General features: G+C 48.0%; 1 protein-coding gene across 2 annotated transcripts in view; it reads right to left on the bottom strand.

The window, feature by feature from the left end:
- Positions 1 to 14,343, bottom strand: part of LOC118367642 (glutamate receptor ionotropic, kainate 2) — a 273,598-nt gene that overhangs the window by 69,662 nt on the left and 189,593 nt on the right. For both annotated transcript variants that reach the window (XM_052494598.1, XM_052494599.1), the window contains exon 14: positions 11,495 to 11,712. In XM_052494598.1, coding sequence (XP_052350558.1) covers positions 11,495 to 11,712 — 218 coding nt within the window. The remainder of the gene's footprint in view (positions 1 to 11,494; positions 11,713 to 14,343) is intronic.

Raw genomic sequence — 14,343 nt, 5'->3', positions numbered from 1 at the left:
CCCTTCCTGATGTTCCCTGCAGGTACCACTCTTCCTGCTCTCCTCTCTTCCTGCAGGTATCACTCTCCTCTCCTCTCTTCCTGCAGGTAGCACTCTCCTCTTCTCTCTTCCTGCAGGTATCACTCTCCTCTCCTCTCTTCCTGCAGGTATCACTCTCCTCTCCTCTCTTCCTGCAGATATCACCCTCCTCTCCTCTCTTCCTGCAGGTATCACCCTCCTCTTCTCTCTTCCTGCAGGTATCACTCTCCTCTCCTCTCTTCCTGCAGGTATCACTCTCCTCTCCTCTCTTCCTGCAGATATCACCCTCCTCTCCTCTCTTCCTGCAGGTATCACCCTCCTCTCCTCTCTTCCTGCAGGTATCACTCTCCTCTCTTCTCTTCCTGCAGGTATCACTCTCCTCTCCTCTCTTCCTGCAGGTATCACTCTCATAATCTCAATAAACCCTGTCTGCTTTTCTCTTTAAATCATTATTCCGGTGTTACCACACTCTCCTCCTTGACGGCCGTCTTACAGCTAATGTAGAACTACTCAGCCCCATAACCAAGGGCAATCTCGCTCCTCATCACTGGCGTAGGGTTTACATAAGTGAGGTGAAATAATAGCATTGCCAGGGTCCTTAATAGGATGTGATATGTTAGGTAGCGGTGTGTGCTTTTTGAATAATTCAGTGTTATTGTAACGGGAGTCTGTCGAGGATGGATAGAATGGCGTGGCTGGAAAACAGAGAAAAGAGGAGTGAGAGATGTGCATTTCGGACGCTTCAGATAGTTACCCCATGCTGGCATTTTCATAATCAGCCACCATTAGCCATGTATTTTTCCAGAACAAGTCCGAGTTAATATTACTCAAACGCACAGGATTCTTTTTTTCCCCCTGTTGTTGAATAGTGAAAAGGACTCATATTTGTGTACCGACAGGACGCATGGGGAGATAGTAGCTCTGTTTTGTACCGTCAAAACTATGATTATATGTAGAAGACAGACAACATAGTTTAAATTAAGCTTCTGAAATCGTTAGATCAATATATCCTCAAGCAGAGAGTGAGCGGTCAGTTATACACAACAGCGAACCAATCTGTGAGTAAAGTGACGCAGAGACTGAAACCCAACAAGCCGTGGACAACATAGAGATGCAAATGAGAGCAACGAACAGCTGAAAGATATCCAGGAAAACATGGCTAAAATGCTCTCAATGCTCACCAAAACAAACAAACTGTTACAATCTGTTGTTTAAAAAGCAGATTTGCTTGAAACGAAAGTAGTCTTTCGTGTTAGATATGCATATACAGGGCAGCAGCATGGATGAACAAGACAACAAAATTAGCCTTCTGGAAACAAAGGTGCAAACTTTAGAAGATGAACTGGATCAGCTAGAAAACAGATTGTGAGAAAATATTATGAAAATATTGTCCCTACTAGAAGACGAGGAAAAACGGGACATTTCTATCTACGCAATAAAGCTGATATTGGAGGAGCTTGGCGTGACTGTATCACCGGAGAATCTGGAGCAATGCCATCGGATCTACAGAGTTCCAAACTGCCTGTGGAAGCAACGTCAACATAAGAAGTGTTCGTTGGGAGCTTCATGAAATGGGTTTCTATAGCCGAGCAGCTGCACACAAGCCTAAGATCTTCATGCGCAATGCCAAGCATCGGCTGGAGTGGTGTAAAGCTTGCAGCCATTGGAGCAGTGGAACGCGTCTCTGGAGTGTTCAATCACGCTTCACCATCTAGCAGTCTGACAGATGAATCTAGGTTTGGCGGATGCCAGGCGAACACTACCTGTCTCAATGCATACAGTAGTGCCAACTGTGGGTAGTGCCACTGTGGTGTGGGAGGAATAATGGTCTGGGGCTGTTTTTCATGGTAAGGGAGAGGTCCCTTAGGTCCAGTGAAGGGAAATCTTAACTCCACAGCATGCAATGACATTCTAGATGATTCTTTGCTTCCAACTTTCCTGTTTCGGCATGACAATGCCCCCGTGCCCAATGCGAGGTCCATTCAGAAATGGTTTGTCGAGAATGGTGTGGAAGAATTTGACTGGCCTGCATAGAGCCCTGACCCCAACCCCATCAAACAACTTTGGGATGAATTGGAAAGCAGACTGCGAGCCAGGCCTAACATCAGTGCCCAACCTCACTAATGCTCTTGTGGCTCTTGTCCCCGCAGAAATGTTCCAACATCTAGGGGAAAGCCTTCCCAGAAGAGTGGAGGCTGTTATAGCAGCAAAGGGGGACAAACAAAAATATTAATGCCCATGATTTTGTAATGTTCGGCGAGCAGGTGTCCACATGCTTTTGGTCATGTAGTATCCCTGGTTAATATTGAAAACTCAATGCCCCCTTTGCTAAAAATAGAATTATACAAAAATAAATCAATTAATTAATTAACGTGCAAAAAAATTATAATAATGGCACAAAAACAGACTATAATGCCTAATAACTGACAACAAAGTACAAATATATAAAGATTATTCATTCCATTAGTCAACAATATGAAAGCAGATCTAATTAAATGGAATAATCTTCCCATAAATCTTACAGGCATGGCTGCCAAAGCGTTTGTATTTATTTTCGGAAATACCAATTACTCAGACATTTCTTTTTAAAGTATACTCGGTCATAAAAATACTTTATACGGGCAAATACATTCATAGAATAAAAAGGAACGTTTTACATCTTCTTAAGTCTGATGGTGGTTTTAATCTTCCAGACTTGGAATTGTATCAACTCGCTACCCAAGGCTTTTACATGTGACATATAGTTAAATGGACTAAAGAGGAACAATCGGTACTTATTGAAGATGTTTGTGCTCATCCCCAGAATATTTTTACATGTCTATATTCAAAGGATAAAGCTAAAGTGAAATGTTCTATTAACAACTTCATAGTTAAGAACATTATAACAACATGGAAGAAAATGTAACGTATTCTACAAGAACCAATACCACTTACCAAAAACACAACCTTATGGAACAATCCTTGGATAGCTTTTCAAAATTCACAGATAAATTGGTCCACATGGACTAAAGGCACAGAAACTGTAAATGACTTGGTTAAAGGAAATACATTTATTTCCGTGACAGAATTAAAAACGAATTCTGGACTCACCAATGTAGTTTCAAATCCATGCAACTTAGAAGTTACATATCACAAAATGTTGATTTTAAATATCTTGGACAGCAGAGCAGCCTTGAAGGAGTATTATTTGTGCCAGAACATGATGTTCATCATGGTAGGCAAGACAAAACCTTGCAGAGAGCATATCCAACTCACAATCTCTTAGAAAGAAATATCAACTATTGGAACCAAGACTTAAAAAGAACTGATGTTGGCATAAGATGGAGGGAAAGTTGGAGCATAACTAACAAAATGACAGTTAACAAAAATGCATGCTTAATTCAGTATAAATTAATGTATCGAATGTAAGAGAGAAAATTCACAAATTCTACAGCACAACAGCAGAGTCACGTCTTAAGTGTAAAACTAATAATGACTCAATAATCAATACTTTCTGGGGCAGCTATAAGGTTCCGGAAGTTGTGTGCGGAGCTACAAATTTTTCTGTCAGAAGTATTACAATCAAACTTTTAATCCACCTGTCTGCATATTTCAAGACATGGCATATGGGGGTGTAATGAGATACCCGATGGGTTGGATGATTCTCTTCTCATCACTCATCTTGAAAAAAGGAATACCAAAAACGTGGAAATCAATCAATTTGCCATCATTAACAAAATGGAAATCTAAATGTATTATTTAAATATTGAAAGTGCTTGACCTATAAAGAGACACAAAATGGTGCAGTTTTAGGCCGCGTGGCGAAAGTGATGATGGAGATGCGGGTGTACTAGTGGGTCTGGGCGGGGAGGTGTAGTTGATGGAGATGGGGGTGTGCTAGTGGGTCTGGGCGGGGAGGTGTAGTTGATGGAGATGGGGGTGTACTAGTGGGTCTGGGCGGGGAGGTGTAGTTGATGGAGATGGGGGTGTACTAGTGGGTCTGGGCGGGGAGGTGTAGTTGATGGAGATGGGGGTGTACTAGTGGGTCTGGGCGGGGAGGTGTAGTTGATGGAGATGGGGGTGTACTAGTGGGTCTGGGCGGGGAGGTGTAGTTGATGGAGATGGGGGTGTACTAGTGGGTCTGGGCGGGGAGGTGTAGTTGATGGAGATGGGGGTGTACTAGTGGGTCTGGGTAGGGAGGATGTAGTTGATGGAGATGGGGGTGTACTAGTGGGTCTGGGCGGGGAGGTGTAGTTGATGGAGATGGGGGTGTACTAGTGGGTCTGGGCGGGGAGGTGTAGTTGATGGAGATAGGAGTGTGTGCTAGTGGGTCTGGGTAGGGGGGGTGTAGTTGATGGAGATGGGGGTGTACTAGTGGGTCTGGGCGGGGAGGTGTAGTTGATGGAGATGGGAGTGTGTGGAAGTGGGTCTGGGTAGGGGGGGATGTAGTTGATGGAGATGGGGGTGTACTAGTGGGTCTGGGCGGGGAGGTGTAGTTGATGGAGATGGGAGTGTGTGCTAGTGGGTCTGGGTAGGGGGGGATGTAGTTGATGGAGATGGGGGTGTACTAGTGGGTCTGGGCGGGGAGGTGTAGTTGATGGAGATGGGAGTGTGTGCTAGTGGGTCTGGGTAGGGGGGGATGTAGTTGATGGAGATGGGGGTGTACTAGTGGGTCTGGGTGGGGAGGTGTAGTTGATGGAGATGGGAGTGTACTAGTGGGTCTGGGTAGGGGGGGATGTAGTTGATGGAGACGGGGGTGTGTGATAGTGGCTCTGGGTAGGGGGGGATGTAGTTGATGGAGATGGGTGTACTAGTGGGTCTGGGTGGGGATGGGGGGAGATGAGTTGATGGAGCTGGAGGTGTGTGATAGTGGCTCTGGGTAGGGGGGATGTAGTTGATGGAGATGGGAGTGTACTAGTGGGTCTGGGTAGGGGGGGTGTAGTTGATGGAGATGGAGGTGTGTGATAGTGGCTCTGGGTAGGGGGGGGATGTAGTTGATGGAGATGGAGGTGTGTGATAGTGGCTCTGGGTAGGGGGGATGTAGTTGATGCAGATGGGAGTGTACTAGTGGGTCTGGGTAGGGGGGATGTAGTTGATGCAGATGGAGGTGTGTGATAGTGGCTCTGGGTAGGGGGGATGTAGTTGATGCAGATGGGAGTGTACTAGTGGGTCTGGGTAGGGGGGATGTAGTTGATGGAGATGGAGGTGTGTGATAGTGGCTCTGGGTAGGGGGGATGTAGTTGATGCAGATGGAGGTGTGTGATAGTGGCTCTGGGTAGGGGGGATGTAGTTGATGCAGATGGGAGTGTACTAGTGGGTCTGGGTAGGGGGGATGTAGTTGATGGAGATGGAGGTGTGTGATAGTGGCTCTGGGTAGGGGGATGTAGTTGATGCAGATGGGAGTGTACTAGTGGGTCTGGGCGGGGAGGTGTAGTTGATGCAGATGGGAGTGTACTAGTGGGTCTGGGCGGGGAGGTGTAGTTGATGCAGATGGGAGTGTACTAGTGGGTCTGGACGGGGAGGTGTAGTTGATGCAGATGGGAGTGTACTAGTGGGTCTGGGCGGGGAGGTGTAGTTGATGCAGATGGGAGTGTACTAGTGGGTCTGGACGGGGAGGTGTAGTTGATGCAGATGGGAGTGTACTAGTGGGTCTGGGCGGGGAGGTGTAGTTGATGCAGATGGGAGTGTACTAGTGGGTCTGGGCAGGGGGAGGTGTAGTTGATGCAGATGGAGGGAGTGTACTAGTGGGTCTGGACGGGGAGGTGTAGTTGATGCAGATGGGAGTGTACTAGTGGGTCTGGACGGGGAGGTGTAGTTGATGCAGATGGGAGTGTACTAGTGGGTCTGGACGGGGAGGTGTAGTTGATGCAGATGGGAGTGTACTAGTGGGTCTGGACGGGGAGGTGTAGTTGATGCAGATGGGAGTGTACTAGTGGGTCTGGACGGGGAGGTGTAGTTGATGGAGATGGGAGTGTACTAGTGGGTCTGGGTAGGGGGGGATGTAGTTGATGGAGATGGAGGTGTGTGATAGTGGCTCTGGGTAGGGGAGGTGTAGTTGATGGAGATGGGAGTGTACTAGTGGGTCTGGGCGGGGAGGTGTAGTTGATGGAGATGGGGGTGATAGTGGCTCTGGGTTGGGGGATGTAGTTGACTAGTGGGTCTGGAGGGGGGATGGGAGGTGTAGTTGATGGAGATGGAGAGTGTGTGCTAGTGGGTCTGGGTAGGGGGATGTAGTTGATGCAGATGGGGGTGTACTAGTGGGTCTGGGTAGGGGGGTGTAGTTGATGCAGATGGGGGTGTACTAGTGGGTCTGGGCTGGGTAGGGGGGATGTAGGGGAGGTGTAGTTGATGCAGATGGGAGTGTGTGCAAGTGGGTCTGGGTAGGGGGGGATGTAGTTGATGGAGATGGGAGTGTACTAGTGGGTCTGGGTGGGGAGGTGTAGTTGATGGAGCTGGAGGTGTGTGATAGTGGGTCTGGGTAGGGGGGATGTAGTTGATGGAGATGGGAGTGTACTAGTGGGTCTGGGTGGGGAGGTGTAGTTGATGGAGATGGAGGTGTGTGATAGTGGCTCTGGGTAGGGGGGATGTAGTTGATGGAGATGGGGGTGTACTAGTGGGTCTGGGTGGGGAGGTGTAGTTGACGGAGATGGAGGTGTGTGATAGTGGCTCTGGGTAGGGGGGATGTAGTTGATGGAGATGGGGGTGTACTAGTGGGTCTGGGTGGGGAGGTGTAGTTGATGGAGATGGGAGTGTGTGCTAGTGGGTCTGGGTAGGGGGATGTAGTTGATGGAGATGGGGGGGTGTGATAGTGGCTCTGGGTAGGGGGATGTAGTTGATGGAGATGGAGGTGTGTGATAGTGGCTCTGGGTAGGGGGGATGTAGTTGATGCAGATGGGGTGTACTAGTGGGTCTGGGCGGGGAGGTGTAGTTGATGGAGATGGGGGTGTACTAGTGGGTCTAGGCGGGGAGGTGTAGTTGATGGAGATGGGGGTGTGTGGTAGTGGCTCTGGGTAGGGGGATGTAGTTGATGGAGATGGCGGTGTGTGATAGTGGGTCTGGGTTGGGGGGGGGGATGAGTTGATGGAGATGGAGGTGTGTGCTAGTGGGTCTAGGTAGGGGGATGCAGTTGATATGGATGGCGGTGTGTGATAGTGGGTCTGGGTAGGGGGATGTAGTTGATGCAGATGGGGGTGCACTAGTGGGTCTGGGTGATGGAGGGGAGGTGTAGTTGATGGAGATGGGAGTGTGTGATAGTGGGTCTGGGTAGGGGGGGATGTAGTTGATGGAGATGTACTAGGGGTGTGTGATAGTGGCTCTGGGTAGGGGGATGTAGTTGATGGAGATGGGGGTGTGTGGTAGTGGCTCTGGGTAGGGGGGATGTAGTTGATGGAGATGGCGGTGTGTGATAGTGGGTCTGGGTAGGGGGGGATGTAGTTGATGGAGATGGAGGTGTGTGCTAGTGGGTCTAGGTAGGGGGATGTAGTTGATATGGATGGCGGTATGTGCTAGTGGCTCTGGGTAGGGGGGGATGTATTTGATGGAGATGGGGGTGTGTGCTAGTGGGTCTTGGTAGGGGGGGTGTAGTTGATGGAGATGGGGGTGTACTAGTGGGTCTGGGCGGGGAGGTGTAGTTGATGGAGATGGGAGTGTGTGCTAGTGGGTCTGGGTAGGGGGGGATGTAGTTGATGGAGATGGAGGTGTGTGATAGTGGCTCTGGGTAGGGGGGATGTAGTTGTTGGAGATGGAGGTGTGTGATAGTGGCTCTGGGTAGGGGGTGTAGTTGATGGAGATGGAGGTGTGTGATAGTGGCTCTGGGTAGGGGGGATGTAGTTGATGCAGATGGGGGTGTACTAGTGGGTCTGGGCGGGGAGGTGTAGTTGATGGAGATGGGAGTGTGTGCTAGTGGGTCTGGGTAGGGGGGGGATGTAGTTGATGGAGATGGGGGTGTGTGATAGTGGCTCTGGGTAGGGGGGATGTAGTTGATGGAGATGGGTGTGTGTGATAGTGGGTCTGGGTTGGGGGATGTAGTTGATGGAGATGGAGGTGTGTGCTAGTGGGTCTAGGTAGGGGGGATGTAGTTGATATGGATGGCGGTGTGTGATAGTGGGTCTGGGTAGGGGGGATGTAGTTGATGGAGATGGGGGTGTGTGATAGTGGCTCTGGGTATGGGGGATGTAGTTGATGGAGATGGGGGTGTGTGATAGTGTGTCTGGGTAGGTGGGATGTAGTTGATGGAGATGGGGGTGTGTGATAGTGGGTCTGGGTAGGGGGGATGTAGTTGATGGAGATGGGGGTGTGTGATAGTGGCTCTGGGTATGGGGGATGTAGTTGATGGAGATGGGGGTGTGTGGTAGTGGCTCTGGGTAGGGGGGATGTAGTTGATGGAGATGGGGGTGTGTGGTAGTGGCTCTGGGTAGGGGGATGTAGTTGATGGAGATGGAGGTGTGTGATAGTGGGTCTGGGTAGGGGGGGATGTAGTTGATGGAGATGGAGGTGTGTGCTAGTGGGTCTAGGTAGGGGGGATGTAGTTGATATGGATGGCGGTGTGTGATAGTGGGTCTGGGTAGGGGGATGTAGTTGATGGAGATGGAGGTGTGTGATAGTGGCTCTGGGTAGGGGGGATGTAGTTGTTGGAGATGGAGGTGTGTGATAGTGGCTCTGGGTAGGGGGGATGTAGTTGATGGAGATGGAGGTGTGTGATAGTGGCTCTGGGTATGGGGGGGGATGTAGTTGATGCAGATGGGGTGCACTAGTGGGTCTAGGGGAGATGTAGTTGATGGAGATGGGGTGTGTGATAGTGGGTCTGGGTAGGGGGATGTAGTTGATGGAGATGGGGGTGTGTGATAGTGGCTCTGGGTAGGGGGATGTAGTTGATGGAGATGTTGGTAGGGGTGTGATGGAGATAGTGGCTAGTGGGTCTGGGGGGGATGTAGTTGATGGAGATGGAGGTGTGTGATAGTGGGTCTGGGTAGGGGGATGTAGTTGATGGAGATGGTGTAGGTGTGTGTAGGGGGATGGTGATAGTGGGTCTGGGTAGGGGGATGTAGGAGTTGATGGAGATGGAGGGGGTGTGTGATAGTGGGTCTGGGTATGGGGGATGTAGTTGATGGAGATGGGGGTGTGTGATAGTGTGTCTGGGTAGGTGGGATGTAGTTGATGGAGATGGGGGTGTGTGATAGTGGGTCTGGGTAGGGGGGATGTAGTTGATGGAGATGGGGGTGTGTGATAGTGGCTCTGGGTATGGGGGATGTAGTTGATGGAGATGGAGGTGTGTGATAGTGGCTCTGGGTAGGGGGGATGTAGTTGATGGAGATGGTGGTGTGCTAGTGGGTCTGGTTATGGGGGATGTAGTTTGTGTTTGTATGATGTTGTCATTTGTATGTGTATGTTTTGTATTGTTTATAAAAGAAAATAACTTATATCTTAAAAAATATATTTTTTATAAAGCAATAAGGACCGACGATGGCTGTCTGAATGTCTACAGTACGGAGAACAACGCTGAATCGATGAGGACTCAATCATTTTGGTCAAAACATCCATATATCCATCAATCAATCAATCAATCAATCAATCAATCAATCAATCAAACAGTAACCTAGGTCTATGAGGGGACAATAGAATCATGCCTTTCAGAGAAATGGTCATTCAGTCGGCTCCTCTACATCTGTAGATATAATCCATCTGATGACCAGATGACTCTAAAATTCACACAGTGAAAGAGATTGTTTGACCTCCTGTGCCACTCTTCTGACGCACAAGCTCAAATCTGAAATATTTTGGATGTTGGCAACAAACAAAAATCTAACTGAAAAATGATTAAAGCAAATCAAAGCATTGCTCAAATCAAATCCAATTGTATTTGTTACATGCGAATACAACAGGTGTAAACATGTCACTGTAAGATACATGTTGTATTCAGCGCATGTAACAAATACAATTGGATTTGATTTGAACAATACTTTGCTTTATTTGAGTTATTTTTCAATTACATTTCCCATTGTTGCAATGGGATGTCAGCATAAGTAACATTCTCCACCAGAACAGACTGTATGCGTTCCCTTATGCCAACTGTTGTTTTCAGTCATTTGTTACGGAATGGTAAAAATACTGTTTAAAGATTCGCTGTCACCGTGCCATATTAGCTACAGTAATTAACTGGTGTGTGCGCGTGTGTGTGTGTGTTTGCGTGCACATAAATATGTATATCTGTTAAAGAGAGAGAGAGTATGCATGTGTTTTCATGTGTATGTGTCTTTTGAGAATGTGTTCACACACCACACACACACACACACACACACACACACACACACACACACACACACACACACACACACACACACACACACACACACACACACACACACACACACACACACACACACACACACACACACACACACACACACACACCACACATACAAAGGTTATAGAAATGAAGTGTGAAAATAAAGAAACACCAGAAGCCATACAGATCCATTGCAGCAGTCTGAGAGAGACAGATTTTCCCTCCATCTGGCATAGAGCTGTCCGTGCATCGCGGCGGTGTGGATACGATACGAGAGACAAACAGTGCAGAATAATCAGAGAGACACAGCAGGGACATCTTGTGCATAGAGAATACTGTAGAATACCCTAAAACACTGCTGGCTTAATAAGATAGCCTTGATATGCTGCAGTGATTCCACATGATCAACCACTGAGGGGATTGGAGAGGAGAGATCTGGAGAGAATGAACGCATAGAAAGGCTATACTTTATTATAAACCGGGTGGTTCGAGTCCTGAATGCTGATTGGCTGAAAGCCATGGTATCTCAGACATTATACCACGGGTATACGGGTTATTTTTACTGTTATAACTACGTTGGTAAATAGTTTATAATAGCAATAAGGCACCTCGGGCTTTGTGATATATGGCCAATATACCACAGCTGAGGGCTGTATCCAGGCACCAGGCACTCCGCATTGCGTCGCGCTAAGAACATCGCTTAGCCGTGGTATATTGGCCATATACCAAACCTCCTTGGGCCTTATTGCTTAAATATGCAGTACTGTAGCTGTAAAACACGCTGCAGCCAATTTCACAGGCAGCATGAAATACAGCTGTAACCCAACTCATGACAAAGTGTTATACGTTCAAATCTTTATTCCGGAACACTCCATTCTATTGTCCCGGGAATATCTAGCTATCACACATTTACTGTGGACGTAACAGCTATGTATGGCTTTACAGTTGAACTAGAGTTCTACAGATTCATTTGAGCTCTTTGACAATTTATTTACCAATTTAATTGTCATTACATCTGAAATGCATTTACATTTGCCTATATTCTCTAACCATGTGTCCTTCAGTGGTGCTACACTGTATGATTTGGTGGACTGATTGATGTATCCTCGTACAGTAGATGTACAAATACATGGAGTGATTGCTTGATGGACTGGCTGATAGATGAATAGACTGATAGATGGATAGTATGGCTCCATGCCCTATGTGACCCACCTTGAAGAAGGTCATGGTGGATCCCTCCTCCACCACTCCATACTCTATCCTGGTCTGCTTGGCCAGGTCGTCAGCTGAGTCGATGGGCGACTCCATCCTCTCCACAGTGAGGAAGGCAGCCAGGTTGGCCGTGTAGGAGGAGATGATTATCAGGGTGAAGAACCACCAGATGCCTCCTACGATCCTGGTGGACAGGGCTTTGGGCATTAACTCAGAGCCTGGTCGGGGGCGAGAGGAGAGGAGCAGAGAGAGGGGTCAGCCCCGGCAGGGTCCTGGAGCCAAGAGGAGAGACCCAGCAGCAACCACCAGAGGACCAGGGCCAGCCCAGACCTCGGCATCCCACCGGGTCACTGACAACACGCACATGCACACACACTCGCACGCACGCACAAACGCACGGCATTGCATGGTTGGCCCTGTGATGTGCATCCGACCACATGGTGTCAGTTTGAATCAGGCTTTTACTGTGTGGTCTGGCTGCATATTATTTTAGCATTCACTCACACTGGAGCAAACTGTTGATACACCAAAGCTTCTCCTCTTTTGAATCCCTAGATGGTTGATTTACATCTGACTCAAAATGTCTCCATGTAGATGGTTAGTTTCCAGGCTATATGCTATTCAGAACTTTTGCCTTTTAGTGTGTTCTTGAGGAGGGGTCTGTGTGAGTGGGTGGAGTGAGGTCTTCCTCTGGGGGTGTTGATTGAGGTCTGACTGGGCAGCGAGAAGATCATTCTCCTCAAGTAGCAATTTAAAGCTGCGATCTCGCACATTCGCTCAAAGGCGATGAACTGTGAGAAAGATAGGAGTATAAGAACTCCACTTCTCTCCTTCGATGCGACTCAATCTCCCACTCATCTCACTCTGCCTCTGCAGTGCCTCTTATAACTTTCTCCCAGTCGGGAGAAATATGGTGAGAGAAAAGAGACCTGACAGCCAGTCCAGTAACATCTGAATTCATGCCCAAAGCCCTGTCCACCAGAGAGAGAGAGAGAGAGAGAGAGAGAGAGAGAGAGAGACAGAGAGAGAGAGAGAAAGAGCGAGACAGAGAGAGCACTGTGGAGGGGAACAAAGAGAGACACACTGCACTCAACCCGCTCCGCACATCCACCCTCACATCCTCTCCCCCCACTCTCACAGGTCTCTTCCCATATCTCTTCTCACTCTCCCTGATACTCCTCACCCCCCACCCACCCTCACCAGCCAGACACACAGTGTAACATGATTCAACAGCCACACCATCATTACCCAGGATGCCTTGCAGCCCACACTGCTCATTGGTCAAAGCACTCAGGAAAAAAGACAAACTCAGAAAAGACACAGTAGAGACACATGACATGACCAGGGAAAACAGAGACAGCTTTGTGTTCAGTGGAACAACACTGTCTACCAGCTCAGAGACCTTACCCCGTTGAGGCCATTCAACTCTATGTGACAGACCGACCGCCCGGGAGAGGAGCGAGTCAGAGCCAAAGCAACTGAACCTGGTTGGGGCTGACTGTCATGTACCCAAGGTAACGTCATGTCCAAACTGCACATCCCACAGTTTTCTGGGGGCGGGGCCAAGCCGCGGGAGCAGGGGAGCCTCTCTACAGTGTAGGCCAGCGTGGTCGTCACAGAGACGCCATGCAGGCAGGCACAGTGTGCTCCTCTGTCTCAGTCTCGTCCGCTAAAACCCTTCTGCCCTACAGCCACATCTTCTCAACTAAAGGACTTAACACCGTTACATTGACAGTTACAGTATATTCTACAGCATACTTTACTACATCAGATACCCTGACAGACCCTTGACACAGTTATGAAAACATTCCAGCAAGCTCTAGAATATCCATTACACATTTAACATGGCCCATACAGGAGCTAACATTTATCAAGCCATGATGCATCTTTAACCTGTGCAAAATGTAGAATTGCCTACCACAAATACAGAGGGCAAAAACCTACCCAAATGGGTAACTTCATTATACCCACCTGCACAAGGTGGATTAGAGTCCCAAGAGTTCTAACCGTAACATTTTGTCAATTTCAATGTGTAATCTTTTCTTAAAACTCACTCTTACAAATCACAGTATACAAATCTACAAAAATTATACCTGCAAAATAATCACTCAATCAACTTCATTTAAATGAAGGCTTGCATGCTAACTCATTGCATGCAACCAGCCATCAACAACAGCCAGGAAAAAAATGTTGTCCAAAAGATACATATCTGGACAGAACTTTGCTTAGGAAAGTCAGTCCCCTCTATGTTCCATTCCATGGTCCAGATCAGATGCAGGGCAGACCCAGGACGTTTTAACCATGCTGCAGACCTTCCTGTCATCATCGCTACGGTACCGTAACTAACGCAACTTTCAAATATGTTGCATTACTCAGGGAAGGTAAAACAATATGTATTACAAAATGCAACATATCTGGTCTTGGCATGCAGTCTCAGTCTCAGTCGATATTACAAGTCTAAATGAAATCATTCCATTTCATTTAATGTGATGCCGTACTGCAGTTCCTTTTGTTTTGTTTTGCTTTTCTCAATCTAAAGACACAGACACTAGTTGAGAAGATATGGCATCGGTTTGGCAGAATGAAACAAAACCAGACTGAGGCAGGCTAAGAGACAGAACACTGTTTTAACTCTCATTCTCTCAACTCTCTCTGCACCTAGCTCTTTACCTTCTGACACATGGGGGATAGGACTTACCTGTTCTGGAGCCTGTGGGGAAGGGAGGCAGGTGGGGTGGGGTTGGGGACAGAGGAGAGGTACAGTAGATGGGAGATAGGAGAGGGTGGGAGATGATGCAGGAACAGGGAGGAAAAGGCTTGGCTATCCTATCCTCATTCACCAATCAATC

This window comes from Oncorhynchus keta, chromosome 34 (assembly GCF_023373465.1).
Source record: "Oncorhynchus keta strain PuntledgeMale-10-30-2019 chromosome 34, Oket_V2, whole genome shotgun sequence".
In the NCBI taxonomy this organism is placed as follows: Eukaryota; Metazoa; Chordata; class Actinopteri; order Salmoniformes; family Salmonidae; genus Oncorhynchus; species Oncorhynchus keta.
This window is presented reverse-complemented; position numbering and strand designations above follow the sequence as displayed.